Source organism: Babylonia areolata, chromosome 7 (assembly GCF_041734735.1).
Source record: "Babylonia areolata isolate BAREFJ2019XMU chromosome 7, ASM4173473v1, whole genome shotgun sequence".
Classification (NCBI taxonomy): domain Eukaryota; kingdom Metazoa; phylum Mollusca; class Gastropoda; order Neogastropoda; family Buccinidae; genus Babylonia; species Babylonia areolata.
In genome coordinates this window covers 25,868,149-25,888,563 of record NC_134882.1, presented here as the reverse complement: position 1 = coordinate 25,888,563, position 20,415 = coordinate 25,868,149, and the positions used below count along the sequence as shown (strand labels likewise).

The 20,415-nt window shown below is 47.2% G+C and overlaps 2 protein-coding genes across 2 annotated transcripts in view; one reads left to right on the top strand and one right to left on the bottom strand.

Moving 5' to 3' along the window:
- Positions 1-12,707, top strand: part of LOC143283925 (uncharacterized) — a 78,757-nt gene extending 66,050 nt beyond the window's left edge. The window contains exons 12-16 of the mRNA XM_076590365.1: positions 917-987; positions 1,799-1,919; positions 3,007-3,171; positions 3,844-3,925; positions 5,034-12,707. Coding sequence (XP_076446480.1) covers positions 917-987; positions 1,799-1,919; positions 3,007-3,171; positions 3,844-3,925; positions 5,034-9,046 — 4,452 coding nt within the window. The 3' untranslated portion in view covers positions 9,047-12,707. The remainder of the gene's footprint in view (positions 1-916; positions 988-1,798; positions 1,920-3,006; positions 3,172-3,843; positions 3,926-5,033) is intronic.
- Positions 12,708-16,948: 4,241 nt separating this feature from the next.
- LOC143283924 (exosome complex component RRP45-like) overlaps positions 16,949-20,415 on the bottom strand; it is a 69,525-nt gene continuing 66,058 nt past the window's right edge. The window contains exon 13 of the mRNA XM_076590364.1: positions 16,949-20,071. The gene's annotated coding sequence lies outside the window, so the exon portion shown is untranslated. The remainder of the gene's footprint in view (positions 20,072-20,415) is intronic.

The window sequence follows — 20,415 nt, the reverse complement described above, 5'->3', positions numbered from 1 at the left end:
ACTTCGTCAGATTGTGTGTTATTGTTAGTCATGACACATGCTTCCTTTTCCTTTGTTACATTGCCATCATTACTGTTAGTCATGACACATGCTTCCTTTTCCTTTGTTACATTGCCATCATTACTATTGGTCATGACACATGCATCCTTTTCCTTTGTTACATTGCCATCATTACTATTGGTCATGACACATGCTTCCTTTTCCTTTGTTACATTGCCATCATTACTATTAGTCATGACACATGCTTCCTTTGTTACATTGCCATCATTACTATTAGTCATGACACATGCTTCCTTTTCCTTTGTTACATTGCCATCATTACTGTTAGTCATGACACATGCTTCCTTTTCCATTGTTACATTGCCATCATTACTATTAGTCATGACACATGCTTCCTTTTCCTTTGTTACATTGCCATCATTACTATTAGTCATGACACATGCTTCCTTTTCCTTTGTTACATTGCCATCATTACTGTTAGTCATGACACATGCTTCCTTTTCCTTTGTTACATTGCCATCATTACTATTAGTCATGACACATGCTTCCTTTTCCTTTGTTACATTGCCATCATTACTATTAGTCATGACACATGCATCCTCTTACTTCGCCGCAAACTCGCTGATAGAATGTGTTACAAAAGTCTTGATAAAAAAACCACCACGACCTGAAGACTGCACATTAAAGTAAGGAACTGATATCCTTTAGGATATTAAAGGAAAACACAACAACACACGAACACTCCTTCACATTTTCAGTTTTTTCCTTTCTTTTTACGTGTGTCACTCTCCCTGGTTTTAAGACATACTGCACCCATTTAGATTTTGGTTTTGAAAAAAAAAAAGATTGTATTGACTTTTTATTTGTGAGTGTTGTATTCCTATGTCAGTGGCAGTGTATCAATGTATATGTGCAGGAAGCCGAAGAGAAGAACCCACGTCTGCTGCGTTTCCCCGAAGAGATGAGATGCCTCAAAGATGCCTCTCAGTACGTACTGGAGTGAACAAGTGTAGACTGCGTGTGCTGCTTGTTCTAGGATGTGATACTATGCTGCACCTTAGTACAGTGGAAGTACGCTACTTGTTAGTGCAGTGTGGTGTAGTGCAATGTAGTATAGCGCAGTGTAGTGTTGTACGCTACCCTTCAGTGTAGTGCAGTGTAGTATAGTGCACTGGTGTGTTGTACCCTACCCGTCAGTGTAGTGCAGTGTAGTGTAGTACGCTACCTGTCAGTGTAGTGCAGTGTAGTGTAGTACGCTACCCTTCAGTGTAGTGCAGTGTAGTATAGTGCAGTGTAGTCTAGTACGCTACCCGTCAGTGTAGTGCAGTGTAGTATAGTGCAGTGTAGTGTAGTACGCTACCCGTCAGTGTAGTGCAGTGTAGTGTAGTACGCTACCCTTCAGTTTAGTGCAGTGTAGTATAGTGCAGTGTAGTGTAGTACGCTACCCGTCAGTGTAGTGCAGTGTAGTGTAGTACGCTACCCTTCAGTGTAGTGCAGTGTAGTATAGTGCAGTGTAGTGTAGTACACTACCCTTCAGTGTAGTGCAGTGTAGTATAGTGCAGTGTAGTGTAGTACGCTACCCTTCAGTGTAGTGTAGTGTATTACGTTACCCATCAGTGTAGTGCAGTGTAGTATAGTGTAGTGTAGTGTTGCACGCAACCCGTCAGTGTAGTGTAGTGCAGTGTAGTATAGTACAGTGCAGTGTAGTGTACTGTAGTGCAGTGTGGTGTAGTGTAGTGCAGTGCAGTGTAGTGCATCGCACGACCTCCCCAGCTCACAGTGTCGCCTTGTGTCGCAGAGTGTCCATGGAGGGGCTGAGGTCGGACGTGAAGGGTGTAACCAGCAAGGTGAAGGCCATCACGGAGCAGATTGGACGTGCCGGCCAGGACTTCCAGCAACAGATGGCCGCCTTTCTGCAGGTCAGTCACACCCACGCACACAAGCACACACACACACACACACACACACACACACACACACACACACACAGAGACACACACACACACAGACACACTCACTCACATACGCACGCACACAGACAGACAGACACACACACACATACACACACACAAACACACGCGCGCGCGCACACACACACACACACGCACGCACACACACACACACACACACACACACACACACACACACACACACACACACACACACACACACACACACACACTTAGTGACTGAGAACGTTGATGTTTTTGACTTTTTGCATTCATTATCATTTGTTTCGCTTGTCAGTGTAACGACTTCTCTTTTACGAATTTCTCTAAGTAATTTCCTGTAATTGTATTTAGATTTTTTTTTTCAAATTTCACCCTCATTTCACCATCATTTGGCCAGTTTCCCCCAACCCTCCATTCATTCACATCTCCCACCCCTTCTAACCGATAATACTCAAATGTATTCCTAAATACTTAACAAAATATATTCAATGACCGATATGTGTGACGGGACATTAAACAAAATTCCTCCTCCTACACACACACAAACACACACGCACACACACACACACACACATATACACTCACATACGCACGCACGCACACAGACACACACAGACACACACACACACACACAAATGCGCGCGCGCACACACACACACAGGACAGCGCACGCTCACACACAGCGTGGAATTTGGGCTGCACTGCTCGCAAAAATTTGTTTTCTTATCAAAGTGAATTTTTCTACAGAATTTTGCCATGGACTACCCTTTTGTTGCCGTGTGGTAAGTGCATGCTGTACACGGGACCTCGGTTTATCATCTCATCCGAATGACTAGCATTCAGACCACCATTCAAAGTCTGGTGGAGGGGGAAAAGTGTCTGGAAATCGAACGAGTTCGCTTCCTAGGCTTATGCTCTACCACAAGGCCAACACTTGAGGCATGTGTTTGTGCTTGTGTTTTGTGTGTTTGTGTGTGGTGTGTGTGTGTGTCTGTGTGTGTCTAAGTGTTGCATAGGTCACTGTCAGCGCGCGCGTGTGTGTGTGTGTGTGCAGGAAGCCAGTGTGGAGGTGCGGGAGCTGGAGGAGGACCTGAAGGACATTGAGGACCTGCGCAAGGACCTGGCTGTCTTCTTCTCCGAGAGCGACGCCACCTTCACCTTGGAGGAGTGCTTCAAGACGCTGCAGACCTTCTGCGACCGCTTCTCCAAAGGCATCCGGGTCAGTGTTTTGAACTTGAGTCAAAAAACATCATGGTAATTATGCTACTGATAATTAAAGCACAACAAGCAAAGCTTAAACCGTGCTAAAAAATAGACACTAGCCAATAAACTGGGAGCGATTTTAGAAAAGAACATGAACTGTTCAGTCAGTCACCCTTTTACAAGAACTGGACAGGACTTTTGTGTGAGGTGATGTGGAAGACAAGGTGTGTCGGTGACGAGGACAGGCGTACCAGTGACTTTGACATGAGTGTCAGTGACGTGGTGAACAGATGTGTCAGTGACGTGGTGGACAGAACAGGTGTGTCAGTGACGTGGTGGACAGGTGATGTGGTAGACAAGCTTTGTCGGTGACGAGGACAGGCATATCGGTGTCTTTGACGAGAGTGTCCGTGACGTGGACCAGATGTGTCTATGACATGGACAGTGTGTAAATGACGTGACACGTGTGTCAGAGGCATTGTCATTGACGCGGGTAGGTGTGTCAGTGACGTTAGCACGTGTGTCAGTGACGTTGACACTTGTGTCATTGACGTGGACAGTTGGACATGGCAACAAGTGACGTGGTGTACAGGTTTATCAGTGACATGATGGATGAATGTCATGGTACGGAGTACTGACTTGTGTTCATGTGTAAAATAGTGAAGGGCTGGTGGTGGTGATGTTGCAGGAGAACAAGGAGAGGAAGGTGAAGGAGGAGAAGGAAGAGCAGAGGCGGCGGCAGAAAGAAGCTGCTCAGAAGAGGAATTCCAGTAAGAGAATGACTGTAGTTCCCGTTTGTCTTTCCCCTTTCTGCCTTGGAACATTTTCTGCCTGTGTTTGTATCCCCCTTTCTGCCTGTGTGTTTCCCCTTTCTGCCTGTGTGTTTCCCCTTTCTGCCTGTGTTTGTATCCCCTTTCTGCCTGTGTGTTTCCCCTTTCTGCCTGTGTTTGTATCCCCTTTCTGCCTGTGTGTTTCCCCTTTCTGGCTGTGTGTTTCCCCTTTCTGCCTGTGTGTTTCCCCTTTCTGCCTGTGTTTGTATCCCCTTTCTGCCTGTGTGTTTCCCCTTTCTGCCTGCATTAAGATGGGCTGTGTTCCCGTTTGTCCTTTTCCCCTTTCTGCCTTGTGGTTTCGTTTTCCTTGCTCTGTCTTTGTTCCCCTTTCTGCCTGTGTGTTTCCCCTTTCTGCTGTGTTGTTCCCCTTTCTGCCTGTGTTTATCCCCTTTCTGTCTGTGTGTTCGTTTTCCCTTCTCTGTCTATGTGTTCCCCTTTCTGCCTGTGTGTTTCCCCTTTCTGCCTGTGTGTTTCCCCTTTCTGCCTGTGTGTTTCCCCTTTCTGGCTGTGTTTGTTATCCCCTTTCTGTTGTGTGTTTCCCCTTTCTGCCTGTGTTTGTTCCCCTTTCTGCTGTGTGTTTCCCCTTTCTGCCTGTGTTTGTTCCCCTTTCGCCTGTGGTTTCCCTTCACTGTTGTTTCCTTGCTGTGTGTTTCCCCTTTCTGCTTGTGTGTTTCCCCTTTCTGCCTGTGTGTTTCCCCTTTCTGCCTGTGTGTTTCCCCTTTCTCCTTGTGTGTTTCCCCTTTCTGCCTGTGTGTTTCCCCTTTCTGCCTGTGTGTTTCCCCTTCAATTCTGCCTGTGTGTTTCCCCATTCTATCTGTGTGTCTCCGCTTTCTGCCTGTTTTGTTTGTTGCTTTCTGCCTGTGTGTATCAGCTTTCTGTCTGTGATTCCCGATTTTACCTGTTTGTGCACTTTCTTTTCCTGCCTGTCTGTCTTAACTCTTCCTCTGTCAGACTGTCTGTATGTTCAGAAAACAAATGCAGTAAACAATATCTGCCAGTGATTGGACACAAACAGATAAAATTAAAAATAACTGTGATGTGTTTGCAGAGGAGGGCGACCAGTCAATGGATAGTGAGGAAGGGTCCATTGTGGACATGCTATTGGCTGACGTCAGAAGCGGCTTCTGCAACCGCAAGTACACGGAGGGCAACTTCAACGTCACCAAGGTGCAGAAAATCAATCTGGACACCTCCGCTCTTGCAGCAGCTCTGACATCAGGCACAGGTGACGTCATCTCAGCCCAGGAGCCCCCAGGCTTGGTGCGGGGAGGTTTCGGTCGTGTGTCGGTGCACAAAAAGAAACCGACCATCGGGGAGAGCCCTGGACACACAGAGTCACCCTCTGACCAGTCCTCAGACAGCCTGGGGTCTGATCCTTTGATGCAGAGACGGTCCAGAAAGAGCTACGCCACTGAAGACGATGCTTCTCTCATCGAGTTCCTGATGGACTCCAGTCTGGAAGCAGACATGGCCAAGCCAGAGGCGCCCGCCGATCGTTACGCCAGTCTGCGGAGACGACGACGTGAAAGGAGGAAGTTGCTGGACGTGGTGACGGCGGAGAGGGAACGCGCGCCATCCCCAGCACTCACTCCAGACAGCCGTCTGACGCCAGCCAGCGACAGCCAGGGCGGACAGAAAGAGGCAGCAGGCGGTGATGCCACAGACAGCCAGGACGGTGGCGGCTCACGAGGTCTGCGGCGCACCAGGAGCTGGCTAGACAGACCATCAGTGGACACGGCGCTAGCGGCACGGAACAGAAGCAGCACGTCTTCGGAAGACGAGACAAACGCCCTGGTGACCCGCATCAAGAACCGTCTCCATAGTAAGTCTGCTGACCACAACAGGCCGCAATCCCCGTGCACGCCCTCTCCGGGTGAGCGCTCCGCCTCCCCTTTCCCCTTCTCGCCCCACTCCCCCCACAGCCCTGACACCACCAGGTCCCGAACGGACAGCAGCTCGCGCTGGCGTAACGGTGTGGATTCTCCGCACCACGCCCTGGAGCCCATTTCTGAGAAAGACGGCGTAGCAGGCGCGGACACGTCAAGCACAGAAAACATGCAGGGCGTGCGTACCGTGCCCAAGGACTTGGCCATCAGACCAGAGCGACCAGTTGAGGTGCCAGCCACAGACCCACAGGCTACGCTGGAAAAGAGCCGGCGTGACTTGAAGAAGCGCTACAGCAGCATGGACACGGGGACGCTGAGCAAACTGCTGAACGGAGAAGCATCGGAGAAAGCAGTCACCTCAAAAGATGACTCTGACATCCACCAGGTGCCCACGTCCATCCGCCTGTCAATGAGTCAGAAAATGGGTACAGACGTGGACGGACTGCTGAAAACCATTGAAGACTCCATGAGACCCATTGACAATTTCGGTGTCATCACACCCAGTGTGCGACAGCAACACACGACAGCCGTTGCTGCCATGGTGACTGCTGACCAGCCAGCAGGGACAGCTACAGGGGAGTCGCCAGCACTGAAACAGAAGCGTGAGAAGAGGAAGATGAGGTCCAATCTTGTTCCGGACGACGTACACAGTGCTCTGCGGGGCATGTCGAATGGTAATGGCAACACGGTTCCCAAGGCCAGCAAGCAGTCACCCACCTCCCACCGCCCCAAAACCCCGCCCACATCGCGGTCGCCAAGATCCAGCGAGGAGCAAAGCCCTGACAGCAGCAAGCAGAGTAGAGAGGACAGGCGACAAGCAGCGAGGAAGAACTTCCGAGATCAGCGCTTTGGCTACAAGGACCTGAAGAGTGTGGCGGAGCTGAAGGGACGTGCCCAGAGCGACGTGGAGCGGCAGTCCGTGGACCAAGCCCTCAAGGACCTGGTCACCAAGGGCAGTGTGAGCCGATCCAGGTCCTTTGACGAGTCCATGGCCCGCCACGTCAGCCCCATGATGCGCGGACACAGTGATCACCGTCTGCATGGTCTGTACCTGCTCAGCGATGAGAGCGACACAGATCTGAAGGGCGAGGACGCCCCGAGGACTAGGCCAGCCTGGCTGAAGACTGACAGCTCCACGAGTCGCTCTCACGTGAAGTCGGCCAACACGTCCACAGAGACTCTGCAGCCAGACAGAGACAGCGATGAAGAGTGTAGCCCAGAGCAAGGCCTGCAGGGCAGCAGTCAGGACGGGCAGGGGTTGCCACGTCCCAGTGCTTACGCCCTAATCGGCAGTAGTGTGCGAGGGGAAGTGCTGGCTCGCCGTTACAGCCACATGGACAGCAGTGCTGTGGAGCAGGCCGTGCACCGCCTGCAGAACAAAGTGGACCAGTTGGAGGACGACGATAGTCCCATGGCTTCCGTGGCCAAGTGGCGGTTGAAGAGGACCAAGCGGCTGAGCACGGCTGACGGCCCAGATCACGAACCTTCAGGACGGCAGAGGGAGCTGGCAGATCTGAACAACATGGCGGGATCAAGGACCAGCTACGCCAGCAGCTGCGCCAGTTCCACGGACACGGATCGAGGCTTTGAGAGCATGGGCAGCATGTCTCCGTGTACATCGCTCTCCTCCACGGTGGAGTCAAACAGCCTAGGCCCCGATGAGGTACACAGGCAGGCAGATAAGCGAGACAGTGGCATCAGCGACATCACGACCAGTGACATGTCAATGCCAGGGGAGGAGGTGCAGCCGCTGACTCCGGACAGCTGGACCAAGGTGAGAGTGATGGCGCCACAGGATGGCCCCAACAGCATTGACATTACGGCCCTGTCACCCGACAGTGGTCACGGCACGTGGTCCACAGGCAGCACCCCCACCCACCCTGCACACCCTGCCCTCCATTCCCCGCCTTCCACGGGGTCCTCAAAGAAATCTCACTCCAGTTCTGTCAGCAGAGTCACGGAGCCCAGTTACATGCGATCCACCAACAGCTCTTCCAGGGCCCGCACCGCGACCACTGAGGCAGACAGCCGCTTCAAGAGAGACGCCGCTTCCCGCCAGTCATTCCGGGCCAAAGAAACCCCCGTGAAGAAGGGCGGCACCATCAGAGCTTCCATGCGGGCTGAGAACACCCTCAGAACGCATCCCGACAATGCTTTCAAGCGTGATGTTCCTTCCCGACTGTCAGTCCGTGCATCTCGCTCCTCCGGTCGAGCTTCATCCGGCGCCGCGTCACCTTCCCCGGCAAAGTCCGGCGCTGCTCAGTCTTCCCAGACTAGGACAGACAGGAAGAGCGGTGTTGGCGCCAGATCCGAGGTCAGCACAAACCTGGCGGGCAAGACGTCGCCAACACAGAGACTCACTCCTGGGACAGCGGAGAGTTCTCGCCCCACCACCCCTTCAGCCAGGCCCACCACTCCCACCACACCACCTGCCAGACCAACCACCCTGTCCTCCCGGGCCTCTCTTGCCCACACCCCCAACACTCCCCAGACCACCACCCAGTCTGCCTCGCCATCTGCAGGTCTGGCCCGCTCCCAGTCCATGAGAGTGACCTCAGCCCGCACCTCCCTGGGCACGCCCAAAGCTCAACCCAACAAGCGACCCACCACCCCTTCCTCTGACACACTCACTGCCTCCCGCCGACGATCTCAGCTGTCGGAGGCCTCAATCCCCTCCAGCAAAGATCATCCTGACACCCCCCTCACTGTCCCAAGTCCCAAAGCCCCAGCCAGAAGCAGATCCCGCCTGATGGAGCCCACACTGTCGTCCTCCTCCAAAGTGCAGAAAGACAGCGGCGCCGGCAGTACCACTCCCTCAGCCAGGAGGTCGGTGGGTAAAGACGGGAACGTGGTCAACAGCCTGGCTCGACACGGCAGTCTGAGGATGGGCAAAACTTCACCGCGCCTCACCTCCAAGGAACTGCCCATCGGGGACACCGCCAACTCCAAGACGGGCGGCAGCCTCGTGAGCAAAGTTAGCGGCAGTAAGAAAGTGGCCCTGGCTGACCCGGCCCTTCACCTGCCCACAGTGGCGGAGGGTGAGGGTGGGGAGGAGGCGGAGGAGGGTGCTGTCCAGGTCAAGTCGCCCTCCGTGCTGAGGAGGAGAACAGGGCTGGGCAAGGACAAGCCCAGTGGCTCGCCCAGCAACAAGACCTTGACTGACATCAAGAAGTGACAGAGGTAGTGCATGACTGTGTGCATGGCTGCGTAGAGAAGTGTAGGTCTTCTCCCTTTACTTCAGTACCTAGACAAGGACTGGGCTGGCCCTCACCAAGGCCTTTCTTGCCACAGGGAAGTCGGTGCGGAGGACCCTGTCAGGGGTTCACAACGTCCGTGTCGTACTGGCCACTGCACTGACCATGGTCAGTCCGCCCCTCGTGACCACGTGCTTCTCCCCCTCACTCCTCCCTGACTTGAGGCCTACCCCACAATGACCCCACCCCCAAGTTAACTCCACGGAGTCTCTTCCAGGCGCTACACCGGCCGTGGTGGCAGAGGCACTGCCCCCCGTCTGTGTGCAGCCAGGTCTTCATCATTCAGATCTCAGCACGGTCCGCACCTTTGGTATGGTATACCACTGGAGGTTGTTTTCCTGATCTCTTCACATGAACACCTGTGTTAGGACTCCTCTCTGACTGGAGCGTTTGGACTCAAAGCTTCACACCGGTGTTTGATATACGTGCTTATTGCTTATCTTAATGAATAGCTTGATTCGTGTTGGTTATGAGTTGAGTGCGTTTGCATGAGTGTGTGTGTGTGTGTGTGTGTGTGTGTGTGTGTGTGTGTGTGTGTGCAATCATCTACACAGTTTCAGGATGATGATGTTTATTAGTGTTGTATTGACACACTGGTGTGTAAAAATACCAGTATCAAGAGACACGCAACAGTGTTGTGTTTTCGTAAATAATTGTACAAGTGCAGTGAGTACAAGTGTACAGCATCCCCTGTCCTAACTGCCATGTATTCTTTTAAGTGTACAGTAGCGCTGCCATTACCACGCTTGATCCATGTAAACATGGCACACGTGGGGGACTGAATGTATGTGTACATACCATAGGTTAAGACCACATGTGACAATGCAGCAGAAAACAGGACTTGAAACATGAACGCAACGAACGCTGACATTGCATGATGCCCCCCCCCCTTCCCCCCCCCCCCCCTGAACGCCAGCGTTGTGGCCTGACTGTGATATTTGGGTGTAGAAAAAGAGCGATGGTTCCGCGTGCCCGAGAATGAGTATGTCGGCACGTGAGAAGCGCGCGTGCAGATTGACGGCCAAAATGAATGGGGATGTTTGAAAGTTGGCAAGTGTGTTCTGGTTGTGAACATTTGTGGGCAATGTTATCAAAAGCTGCAACATTTTCTGTCCGGGTTTACAGCGTGGAGGTGGAGACAGGTATGACGACAGGGTGTCCTGGGATGTTGTTACGGCCTGGTGTGATGGAAAGAGGTAGAGCCGCATTATGGCGTCATCACTCGCCCGCATAGTATCACAGATCGACGTCATCAAGAATCAAACACGTGCACTTTCCTGCTAGCGTACCTTGCGTCAAACAAAGTTCTCCAGTATGCCATGAAGTTACCTGGGATCCCACAACATTACCTTTTGTCACATCTAGGCTTGAATCATACCTTAGCAAGGCCCGTTCAGACCAACAGTTTTCGACCCACGTGTTGTAAAAAAATTAAAAAATTAAAAAAAAAATTAAAAAGTACAACAGGTAGCTCAATAAATTGATATCTCCATTGACAACACTTAGACCCCCAGCTGCTGGGGTCTGCTGTACAACATGACTCGGCGAAGACATGGGGAAGTAAGCGGGCTCGGGAACAGACAGGACTGATAGTTGCCCGGAAAGAAGGAAGAACATAACATGGAGCATGGTGCCAGGATTTTCATGATCACTTCTCTAACGAGGGCCGAGGTCCTTCAGTTCACCATCAGCATTCTCTTCTCGCGAACACCTTGCACGCAGCACACGGACTGGAGCACAGGTTGGCTTGTGTGGCCATTTTCCCAATGGGTCACTGCACTGATTTGGCGTTGAGGGAACAGGCTCACACAACCCATGACCTCATGTTTCCAAAATGTAATCTTGCAGGGTGTGGTATGGACTTGTCTGTGGTTGCCAAAGTGCAAGGCGAGCCATATCCAGACCAGGCCAGAGCCAGCCTGACCAGTCCCTACAGACGTGTTGGGTGTTCTTTTCGTCTTTCGGAATCAGTGTCACTGGTGGGTTGTTTTGTCTTTTGAGGGGCTGTCTCATGCAAGGACAGGTTTTAGTATTTTCCTATTCCTGCGAGAAGAGAAACTGTTGTAAAGCTTACCCCCGACCTTCCTTCTGCTAGTTGCCTAGGAACCCCATGTAATCTGCCAGTGAGCCCCAGTGGTCGGTGGTCAGCCAGGGAAACCCAAGGTGGCTAGTCGTGTGACTATAATTGTTGACACGAACACGACACCTATCGTCTCAACGGAAGAAGACTGAAACCCGTTTCACACGACACCCAAGTTTAGATGTAGGTCACAGACCACGTCCCACACATCTGTACATAAACATCCTGCCTCGACAAGATTAACGCAAATATAATTTAGTGGTTTCAGTTTTTCCTCCCACGACCAAATGACGGTTTAATTCAAATGTATTTCTTCTCGACTGCTGTGATATATTGCATATTGCAGCTAACTGTGTGTGCGTGTGTGTGTGTGTGTGCGCGCGCGTGCGTGCGTTGTGCCCCTTGCCCCCAAACCGCTGCGGTGGTTTTATACAGTAGACGATTCTCATGGACACCACGCTGTGATGATAGTGTCCTTGTGTTGATTAGGTCATCTGATGAAGCCTCCAGATCCGCTTTTCTGTGACGTGCCTTGGAGCTGACGGTGCATGGTGTACACTATGCAGCTGTCACAAGTGCTGGCAGGTTCTATAAAGCAGCGACGACCACGAACTGTTGAAGATAACATACTTGTTCATCATCGGTTTTGAATAATATGAAAATTATCAGAATATTTCATAACAAATATGCAAGCTTGTTATAAACTGTTTGAATAGCAGCAAGAGTAGATCACGCCATTTACGCCATTGTCTTTTATTATTTATTTTATTTTATTATTTTTGTAATATCTCACATTGTTTTTGACGGAAGTTAAAAATCAAGTGTAGACCATTGTTGACTTAACGACAGGGGAACGTTGTAAACGTTTTGACAAAATGATTGTGTATTTATCATTATAGGTTAATGAGATTCGGCCTGTTTGTAAATATACCAGAGGCTTGCGCGCGCGTGTGCGTGTGTTGGCACCAAGTGTACAGATGAAACAAATCATGTGATACAGTAATATGCTTCTGAATTTTTGACATGTTAGAATTATTCAGTGATGTGTTCTCAAGTGGCGTTATCATTCTGCGTATATTGTCCATAATGTATCTGTTGTTTTTGTAGGTCTGTATTACTGTTCTTATCCCTGCCCGCCCCCCTCCCCCCCCCCCCGCCCCCCGGCCCCCCTCACCTTCCCTACCCCTACCATTCATCGTTTGCAGTCAGCTTTAATGAAGTGGCTGTCCCCAACCTTATCAATGCAACTTTGTGTTTCACTTTCTGTGCTAAGCACAAGGAACCAAACAACTATAATCGTGTCATTGGAAGGGAGGGAGGGGGGAACAGATGACATAATTGTTATGAGATGGGAAGAGGGAGGGGGCGGACGGTTTTGTACTTGGTAATGTTCTGTTTAGTACTTTTCTTTTTTTTTCACGATAATATTTTTACCGGCATCAGCGTATGTATTCATTAAATGATAAAAACAATTTTCTAAGCAATAAACAGCATGTATCGAAGACGTGTCGGGAGTGTTGTTTGTGGATGATTGCCATTAATTTGTTACAGGTTAAGTTAATGTTTGTGTGGGCGTGTAGTCAGTAGCGCTTGGCTGCCATGTGTGTGTGTGTGTGTGTGTGTGTGTGTGTGTGCGTGTGTGTGTGTGTGTGATGAATGCAACAAATATACGAAAGTTTGTTCTACCTTTTATAAATTCCTTTGCATAATAATGTTTTATGAAAAAAATAACAAATCTTATAATTTTGTGTAACCAGTTGACTCGCATCAGTATCATTCCACACACATTCTCTTTACAGCGCGAGCACGCGCGCGCGCACACACACACACACAGTCGCACACACATATACTTTCCCGCAATTTTTTGTCTTTCGCGCCACTCATGAACACGTATACCAAGTTGAAACATGAAATCTGTTTCTCTTTCGTGTGACTCAACAATGGACCCTTTTGGTAAAGAATTACACATGTGGTTCGTCCGTCGGGATCGACGAGGACCATTTAGTCATCCTGGGGGTGGGTGGGTTGGGCTCTGTGGGTGCGCAGATGACTGGTCAGGCCAATCCGCGCCCGAAAGGTTCTGACGCAGTGTGGACAGGGGATGGTGGCGGCTGTCGGGGACTTGCTGGCACTGCTTTTCCTGGCCTGTCTGCGTTGCTCTGCTGCAGCGATTCTGTTGGCCTCACTGGATTTGGCGCCTTTGTGGACAGCTGAACGCCACTTTGGTCTGTCCATTGCATTCAGCTCCCATGTGTCGTGGCTGATGCTGAAGGCCTTCAGAGAAGCTTTCAGAGAGGCTCCACCTCTCTACTATTCACCCATGGAGACCATGCCAAAGAAGGAGAGTACTTGTCATCTCAAGTTGCCATGGTTTTTTTTGTTTGCATTTGCATAGTTTGCGGGGCCAAAGACGGAAAGAACGGTTCTCTGATCGGCACAGACTGAACGAATCCGTGATGCTGACAATTTTTTGGACTTTGGAAAATGGCTGCACGTTCGTTTAGCGACTGAATCTTCTCAAAACCAAGCACAATAACCCTCAAAATAAAGTAAAAAAACAAAACAAACCCCAAACAAACAACCCCCCCCCCAAAAAAACAAACAAACAAAAAACCCAACAAAAAACAAAAAAAAACCACTGAAAATGGGCTACATCTACTAATGGTAATGTCATTTTATATGTGCACGAAAATTACCATTAAAATATGAATTTAGGATACTAAAAAATACAACTTTATCGGTGGTGGTGTGGAAGTCTTTCCTGACATGTTGAAGTGGTGTTGTAATGATGGAAGCAACGAAGGTTGGCTTTTTAAGGATCTGAACAGTGTGTCGAGTAATGCTGCTGGTTCAGCTTTGACGCGAGTACATGTGTACAGTACAGATGCTGCACTGCATTGCCATTCACCTTACCATTCACTCAGCTGTCACCCCGCTTGGTAAAAGCACTAGCAGCGGTAATAACAGAAAGAGGACTAAAATGATAGGCCATTCAGCCATTGTACATCCGTTCTCACTTTCAATGTTCTGTACTGTACTGTACTGCATTTCATCAACAGCACATTTATCTGTGCGGGTAGAATTTGGGGTGGTTTTGGGGGACAATTCTGGTGACCTTGGGTTCTTCTATGTATCCTTGACACATCTTGAGAGATAATTAAGAGAGAAAGAGAGAGAAAGTGTGTGTGTGTTTGCTTGAAGTTAGTAAGATGGCGTATCTCATTATTCGCCTTCATATCGTGGTTCAAATTATTATGGTGCTGACAGTGGTATAGTAATAGTTTTTTTCTTCTTTCCAGGTTAGAATTTGAGTGTTTCTACATTTGTATTGCTTCTTTCCAGGTTAGGATTTGAGTGTTTCTACATTTGTATTGCTTCTTTCCAGGTTAGGATTTGAGTGTTTCTACATTTGTATTGCTTCTTTCCAGGTTAGGATTTGAGTGTTTCTACATTTGTATTGCTTCTTTCCAGGTTAGGATTTGAGTGTTTCTACATTTGTATTGCTAATATTGTCATTTATTACACATTCCTTGATTTTTCATTGTTGAAATGTCACAGAACAGTAATTCTTGGCTAACTGGTGAAGGCCCTAGAGTACGACTTTAAAACATTAATCATGTCATCCACAAAATAACCAAAATATAATCAATATTAACAAACTTTGGAAAAACACTTCCATATCTTTTGGTTTTCTGAATCCCATTTATCAGGTGTCATATCTAACAGCAATCTTTCAACTCCAGTTACTAGTTGATTCGTAGGGATTCCATACAAGGCAAAGAAAATGGCACAATTGTGTATATTCTTCAGTCAGTAAGATTAAAATGAATGCAAATTCTGGAACATCAGGTGGAAACACTGTAGACTGAAATTCAATTGAACTATTGCAAACCTTATCCATTTAGAAATCATTAGATCATGCTGAATGGACTGAACACTTTATATCAATAATGGAACATGCAGGATGATATTATACTCTTCGGTGATTTTGATACTGATTTAATTAAAACTAATAATCGTTGGAACCAAACTTTTGAAACATTTGTTTTAAAAGTTAATTCAAACACCCACTTGAGTCACTGATTCCTCTTATACACTGATTGACCATTTATATGTCATTAATTCAGATACTATTTTTGAGACAGCTTTTCCAGTCTTTGGTTGTTGTAATCATTACCATGTCTTACCTGGACATTAAGGGGGTTATGATTCAAAAATTAAACCACAAAACTATCATACTTAGAAAATAATATAAATTTAATAAAGAAACATTTTCTCTCAGATCTTTTAATTTCAGCTCTAAATGCAGTCTGTCCAAGATCCAAATCAGGCCTTGGATGTTTTGTACAGTGTTTTCGTGTATGACAAACATGCAGCTTTCCAAGTTAAAAGAATTAAACATAAGGTGAAACCCCTTTGTCTGACAAAAAACCTTCTTCTTTGTTCATGGGCTGCAACTCTCATGTTCACTTATATGTACACAAATGGGCTTGGACATGTATGACGGTTTTTACTCTGCCGTGTAGGCATCCATACTTCATTTTTGGGGGTAAAAGATGTTCAAAACGCTATATATCAAACAGAATAATTTATCACAAATGGCCCTTGTAAAACATTTAAAAAAAAGAAAAAAGAAAAAAAAAAGGTTAACTCCATACAAGCTGAAAGACAAAAACATTTCCTTTCTCTAATTGATTTACTAACGATGTTCAGAATGTATATGTTAAAATTGATGGTAGAATAATGAAAGGAACACATTGCTCCTTTCATTTTAAAGTTAATCATTTTCCTGTTCTTGCATCCTATGGCAGTGATGATACCAGTCTTTTCCTATTATAGCCATTCCTTTGTAAAGAACAATATGGTAGTATCTGATAAAAGCTTGAGAATTTACCCAGAAACGTCAGTTTGCACACCAAGAGAAAAGAGAAAAGGAAGGAGCAGTGGTGTAGTGGTGATGCACCAGTTCAGGAAGTGAGGATGGAGCAGTGGTGTAGTGGTGATGCACCAGTTCAGGAAGTGAGGATGGAGCAGTGGTGTAGTGGTGATGCACCAGTTCAGGAAGTGAGGATGGAGCAGTGGTGTAGTGGTGATGCACCAGTTCAGGAAGTGAGGATGGAGCAGTGGTGTAGTGGTGATGCACCAGTTCAGGAAGTGAGGATGGAGCAGTGGTGTAGTGGTGATGCACCAGTTCAGGAAGTGAGGATGGAGCAGTGGTGTAGTGGTGATGCACCAGTTCAGGAAGTGAGGATGGAGCAGTGGTGTAGTGGTGATGCACCAGTTCAGGAAGTGAGGATGGAGCAGTGGTGTAGTGGTGATGCACCAGTTCAGGAAGTGAGGATGGAGCAGTGGTGTAGTGGTGATGCACCAGTTCGGGAAGTGAGTGTCTATACGTTCAAGTCCCATACGGTTCAGGACTTTTCTCTCCCTCCACTAGACCTTGAGTGGTGGTCTGGGTGCTAGTCTTTTTGATGAGACGATAACATGAATTCCTGTGTGCAGTGTACACTAAGCACACATAAAAGAACCATAAGCAACAAAGAGATGTCTCTAGCAAAATTCTGTAGAAATATCCACTTTGATAGTAAAACAAATACACACAGACAGAAAAACAAAATTGTGGTGACAGGCTGTCCCCGGTGAGACAGCCCAACTTTCACACAAAGAAAGCTGTTGTGACAAAAGTACTTTTGACATGGTATACTGACACACAGACCAGTCAGTGCAACAAAAGCACAACAAATGCAGTTTGATCATATTTATTTAACATTGATAAAATGACCTTCCTTTCTATTTAACATTTTCAGTTTTTCACATACATACATAGATGCACACACATTCTGCTATTACAAACCCACATTTACACATACAAACTGTAAGTGTTATCATCTGTTTATCCTCAAACTTAACTTCACATGAAAAATCACAACTCTGACCTGTGTGACAAACACCACCAACACCTGTCTATTTCTGGCTGGCCCCATTCCATGGAGTAATGTAAATAGTATTGAAATGGTTTGGCTGTGGAACTTTTTCACTCCTGACCATGATTTTAGCTGCCATTCTGGGGTCATTGCATAAACAAACTTTGGGCTGGTCACATGATTATTGAAACTTTTTTTTTTTTTTTTTGCTGCCCTGTCATCTGCACCATTTTCAGTGGTATATCTCCATGCTGCTCACTCCAAGTGCCCCATACATGGGCACACCATAGTTCATCTGCCCCGGTCTTAGTGTTTGCAGTGCAGTCCACAGTGAACCATCCACATTAGGTCGCCATGAGGCTACACACCAGAGGAGACCCTGCACTGCTGCTGAGTCACTTTAGTGGTTTTCAGTAGTGGCTGTTTTTATTCAGCTTACTAAGGACACCACCTACTAAGCCCCCTATTGACAATGATAATTGCTTTTTTCCATATTGATGATGAATGAGGTTGAGAATGATGGTGATGATGAAGTTGCAATGGAGGTTCATGTAGGTGTGGAACGATGTGACAAGGCTGTGTACTCTGTGCTTCCTTTCATCATGATATTCTGGCATTAACCAGGCCCCAGAGAGGCAGACACTTGCAGTGTTGGTGAGGAATTTTGAGCAACACAACCAAAGACAAATCTGTGAAGTGGATGATCCAAGACTGTGTGGCCAAGTCTTCCCATTTAAGCCAACAGCACACTCAACTCTGGGTAGATACAGCAACAGGCTGAAAAAACCCATCTCAGCTGGGAATTGAGCCAGTGTCTTCCCAGTTGTCAGTCCGTGATACTAACCACTTTGCCACAGTTACTGGTGATTACCAAACTTTGTTTCCAAAATGGCAACTGCCTCACAGTGTGTTTGAAGCAATTTCTCAGAATGTTTTGGTTGAATTTTGTTGCATTTTGTATCAGCATGGATGCCAGGATGTACAATGAAGAAGTGGCTAGAATTTTGTTTGCTTTGCCGCATGATGGTGACAATATTGATGATTGTAAACAGTGTGTGTGTGTGTGTGTGTGTGTGTGTGTGTGTGTTGTTATAATGTATAAGTGTCTGTGGGTGAGTGGATGAATGTGGAAGTGAGTGTGCATGTTTATGCATAGAACAAGACTGTGGTGGAAAACAACACAACTGCTGTTAGTCGTTACGTCCAGAGCATTTACAAATATTTCAGCTCCATTTCCACTCATAAAATCAGACCTGATTTTTTCCCCCAAACTATTTTGCGTATCCTTTTTTTCTTCAATCTTGAGTATCTTCCGTGATTGTGAGTTAACTCATCCTGTCAACACTGAACGCATCAAAATTATATTCTGCCTCAATAAAACATACCACGGCTGCTCAGCCGAGCACAAAATCCGGCTCTTTAGTTGGCCGAGCAGCGTCTAGCGTCTTGGGTCAAACATTTTTTAATGCCAGACTTTCCCACCGCACTCTGCACTGACCGGCACATTCGCCGCGGTATTTCTGGCCCCGCGCGCCAAACCTGGACACTGCCTTCTTTGTTTCACTCGGCCCCACAGCCCCTGCCCCACTTTTCCCACCTTTTCACAGCATCCACACATTTCCTGCAGTGATTACAGAAAGTTGAATTATTGCTATTCCTGGTTGTATTATTGGAGTGCAGTTTGATTTGATTTACAAAATTTCATTATTTTATCAACATCATCGTTTCATTTTTTTTTTTTTTACCTTAAAAATCTTCGTCTTTCTTGTGGAATGAAGGGCACGGCAGTGCCATAAGCCAACAGACACTCACCCCGCTCTCCATCCCCCTGCTACGCTACTCTCACTCACCATGCTACAGTGTGTTCATTTAAACGTTTGTTGTGCTGCCAAGAAAAATCGCACAACTCAAAAGGTAAGCTGATCTGCATGCAGGCATGCTATATGTTCTGTGTGTATTTACGATGTTATTGTGCTAAACGCCTGTTTTCTTAGAGAGGGATTTAAACTTAACGATTTTTGCGATCATGTTTCTGCTTATCCTTCTCTTCTCTTTCTTCATTTATGTTTCAGCCGTCGCCGCAACAACCGCTATGTAAGAAAACATATTGTGTTTGGAGTCAATGGAAAGCTAATTTTTGTGTTCTTTTTAGAAAACCACTTCTTTAGTCGTTATTTCCGATCCATCCGAGGAGATGATGCGCGAAAGAAACAAAGCAGATTTACCGCCGAACAAGCGTACAGCGAGTGCCGCTGGCGCAGCCTGTTTGTCAGCCGCGTTTATTTATATCCATGCCCTACTTCCTGGGTTCACGAACTTTCACAGGGCCAACTAAAGTGCCAGCACTGAACACCCGTGATACACTTTTGAGCATTATTGAATTTTGGTTCTTTTTAAATTTATCATCAGTCATTTCTCCTGTTCCATTGACGATTTCCCTTTAATGAAGTCCATTAAGTAATTTCCTTTAATTGTACTTCTGTTTATTTCAAATATTCATCTTTGACTCTATCCTCCACCTTCCCTGTTTCCCCTGACTCACCATACTCCCTCTACTCTCCTACCTTGCTTTCAGTGATTTATTTTTCAATGAGAATATTCAAATGTGAAATGCAATACTTTAGCAAAATGTCTACAATCACCAGTATGTATGAGAAAACTAAACAAAATTCCTTCTTTTTTTTTTCTCTTTGTGTGTGTGTGTGTGTGTGTGTGTGTGTAAAGCTGGTGATTTTGGGGCAAAAAAGCAAAACGCCCTGACATGGTGGTGGTGGAGCAGTTGTGAAGTGGAAGCTGCAGTGTCCCCCATCCAGTGGCTGTACAGTAAAGAGGGGGGTTTGAGGGGTGGGTGGGGGGGAAGGGGCATCCATCGTCCACAACATGGTGACACCGTGACCACCCCTGACCCCTGATGAGGTCACCAACACACCTCCTCTTCTTGCCTGAAACATGAACACAAAGGACATGAAAACAATACAAAGATACAACAGGATTATTTCTGTTTTTTGTTCAATTGTATTATTTGTCAAAACAGATTTCTCTGTGTGAAATCTAGGCTGGTCTTTCCTTCTTTCGTCACAGCACAATGCCACTCTTTATTTTATTCCTTTCTGATTTGTTTTACTACCAGCACGGCATTTTCTTATACAGAATTTCGACAGGGACAGCCCATTTGCTGCCTTGGGTTATTTTACATGCGCATGCTACACATCCAACCTTGGTTTATCATATCATCTGAAAGACTTGCACCAAGACCATAACTCAGTGTCTCGTCAGAGGAGGAGTT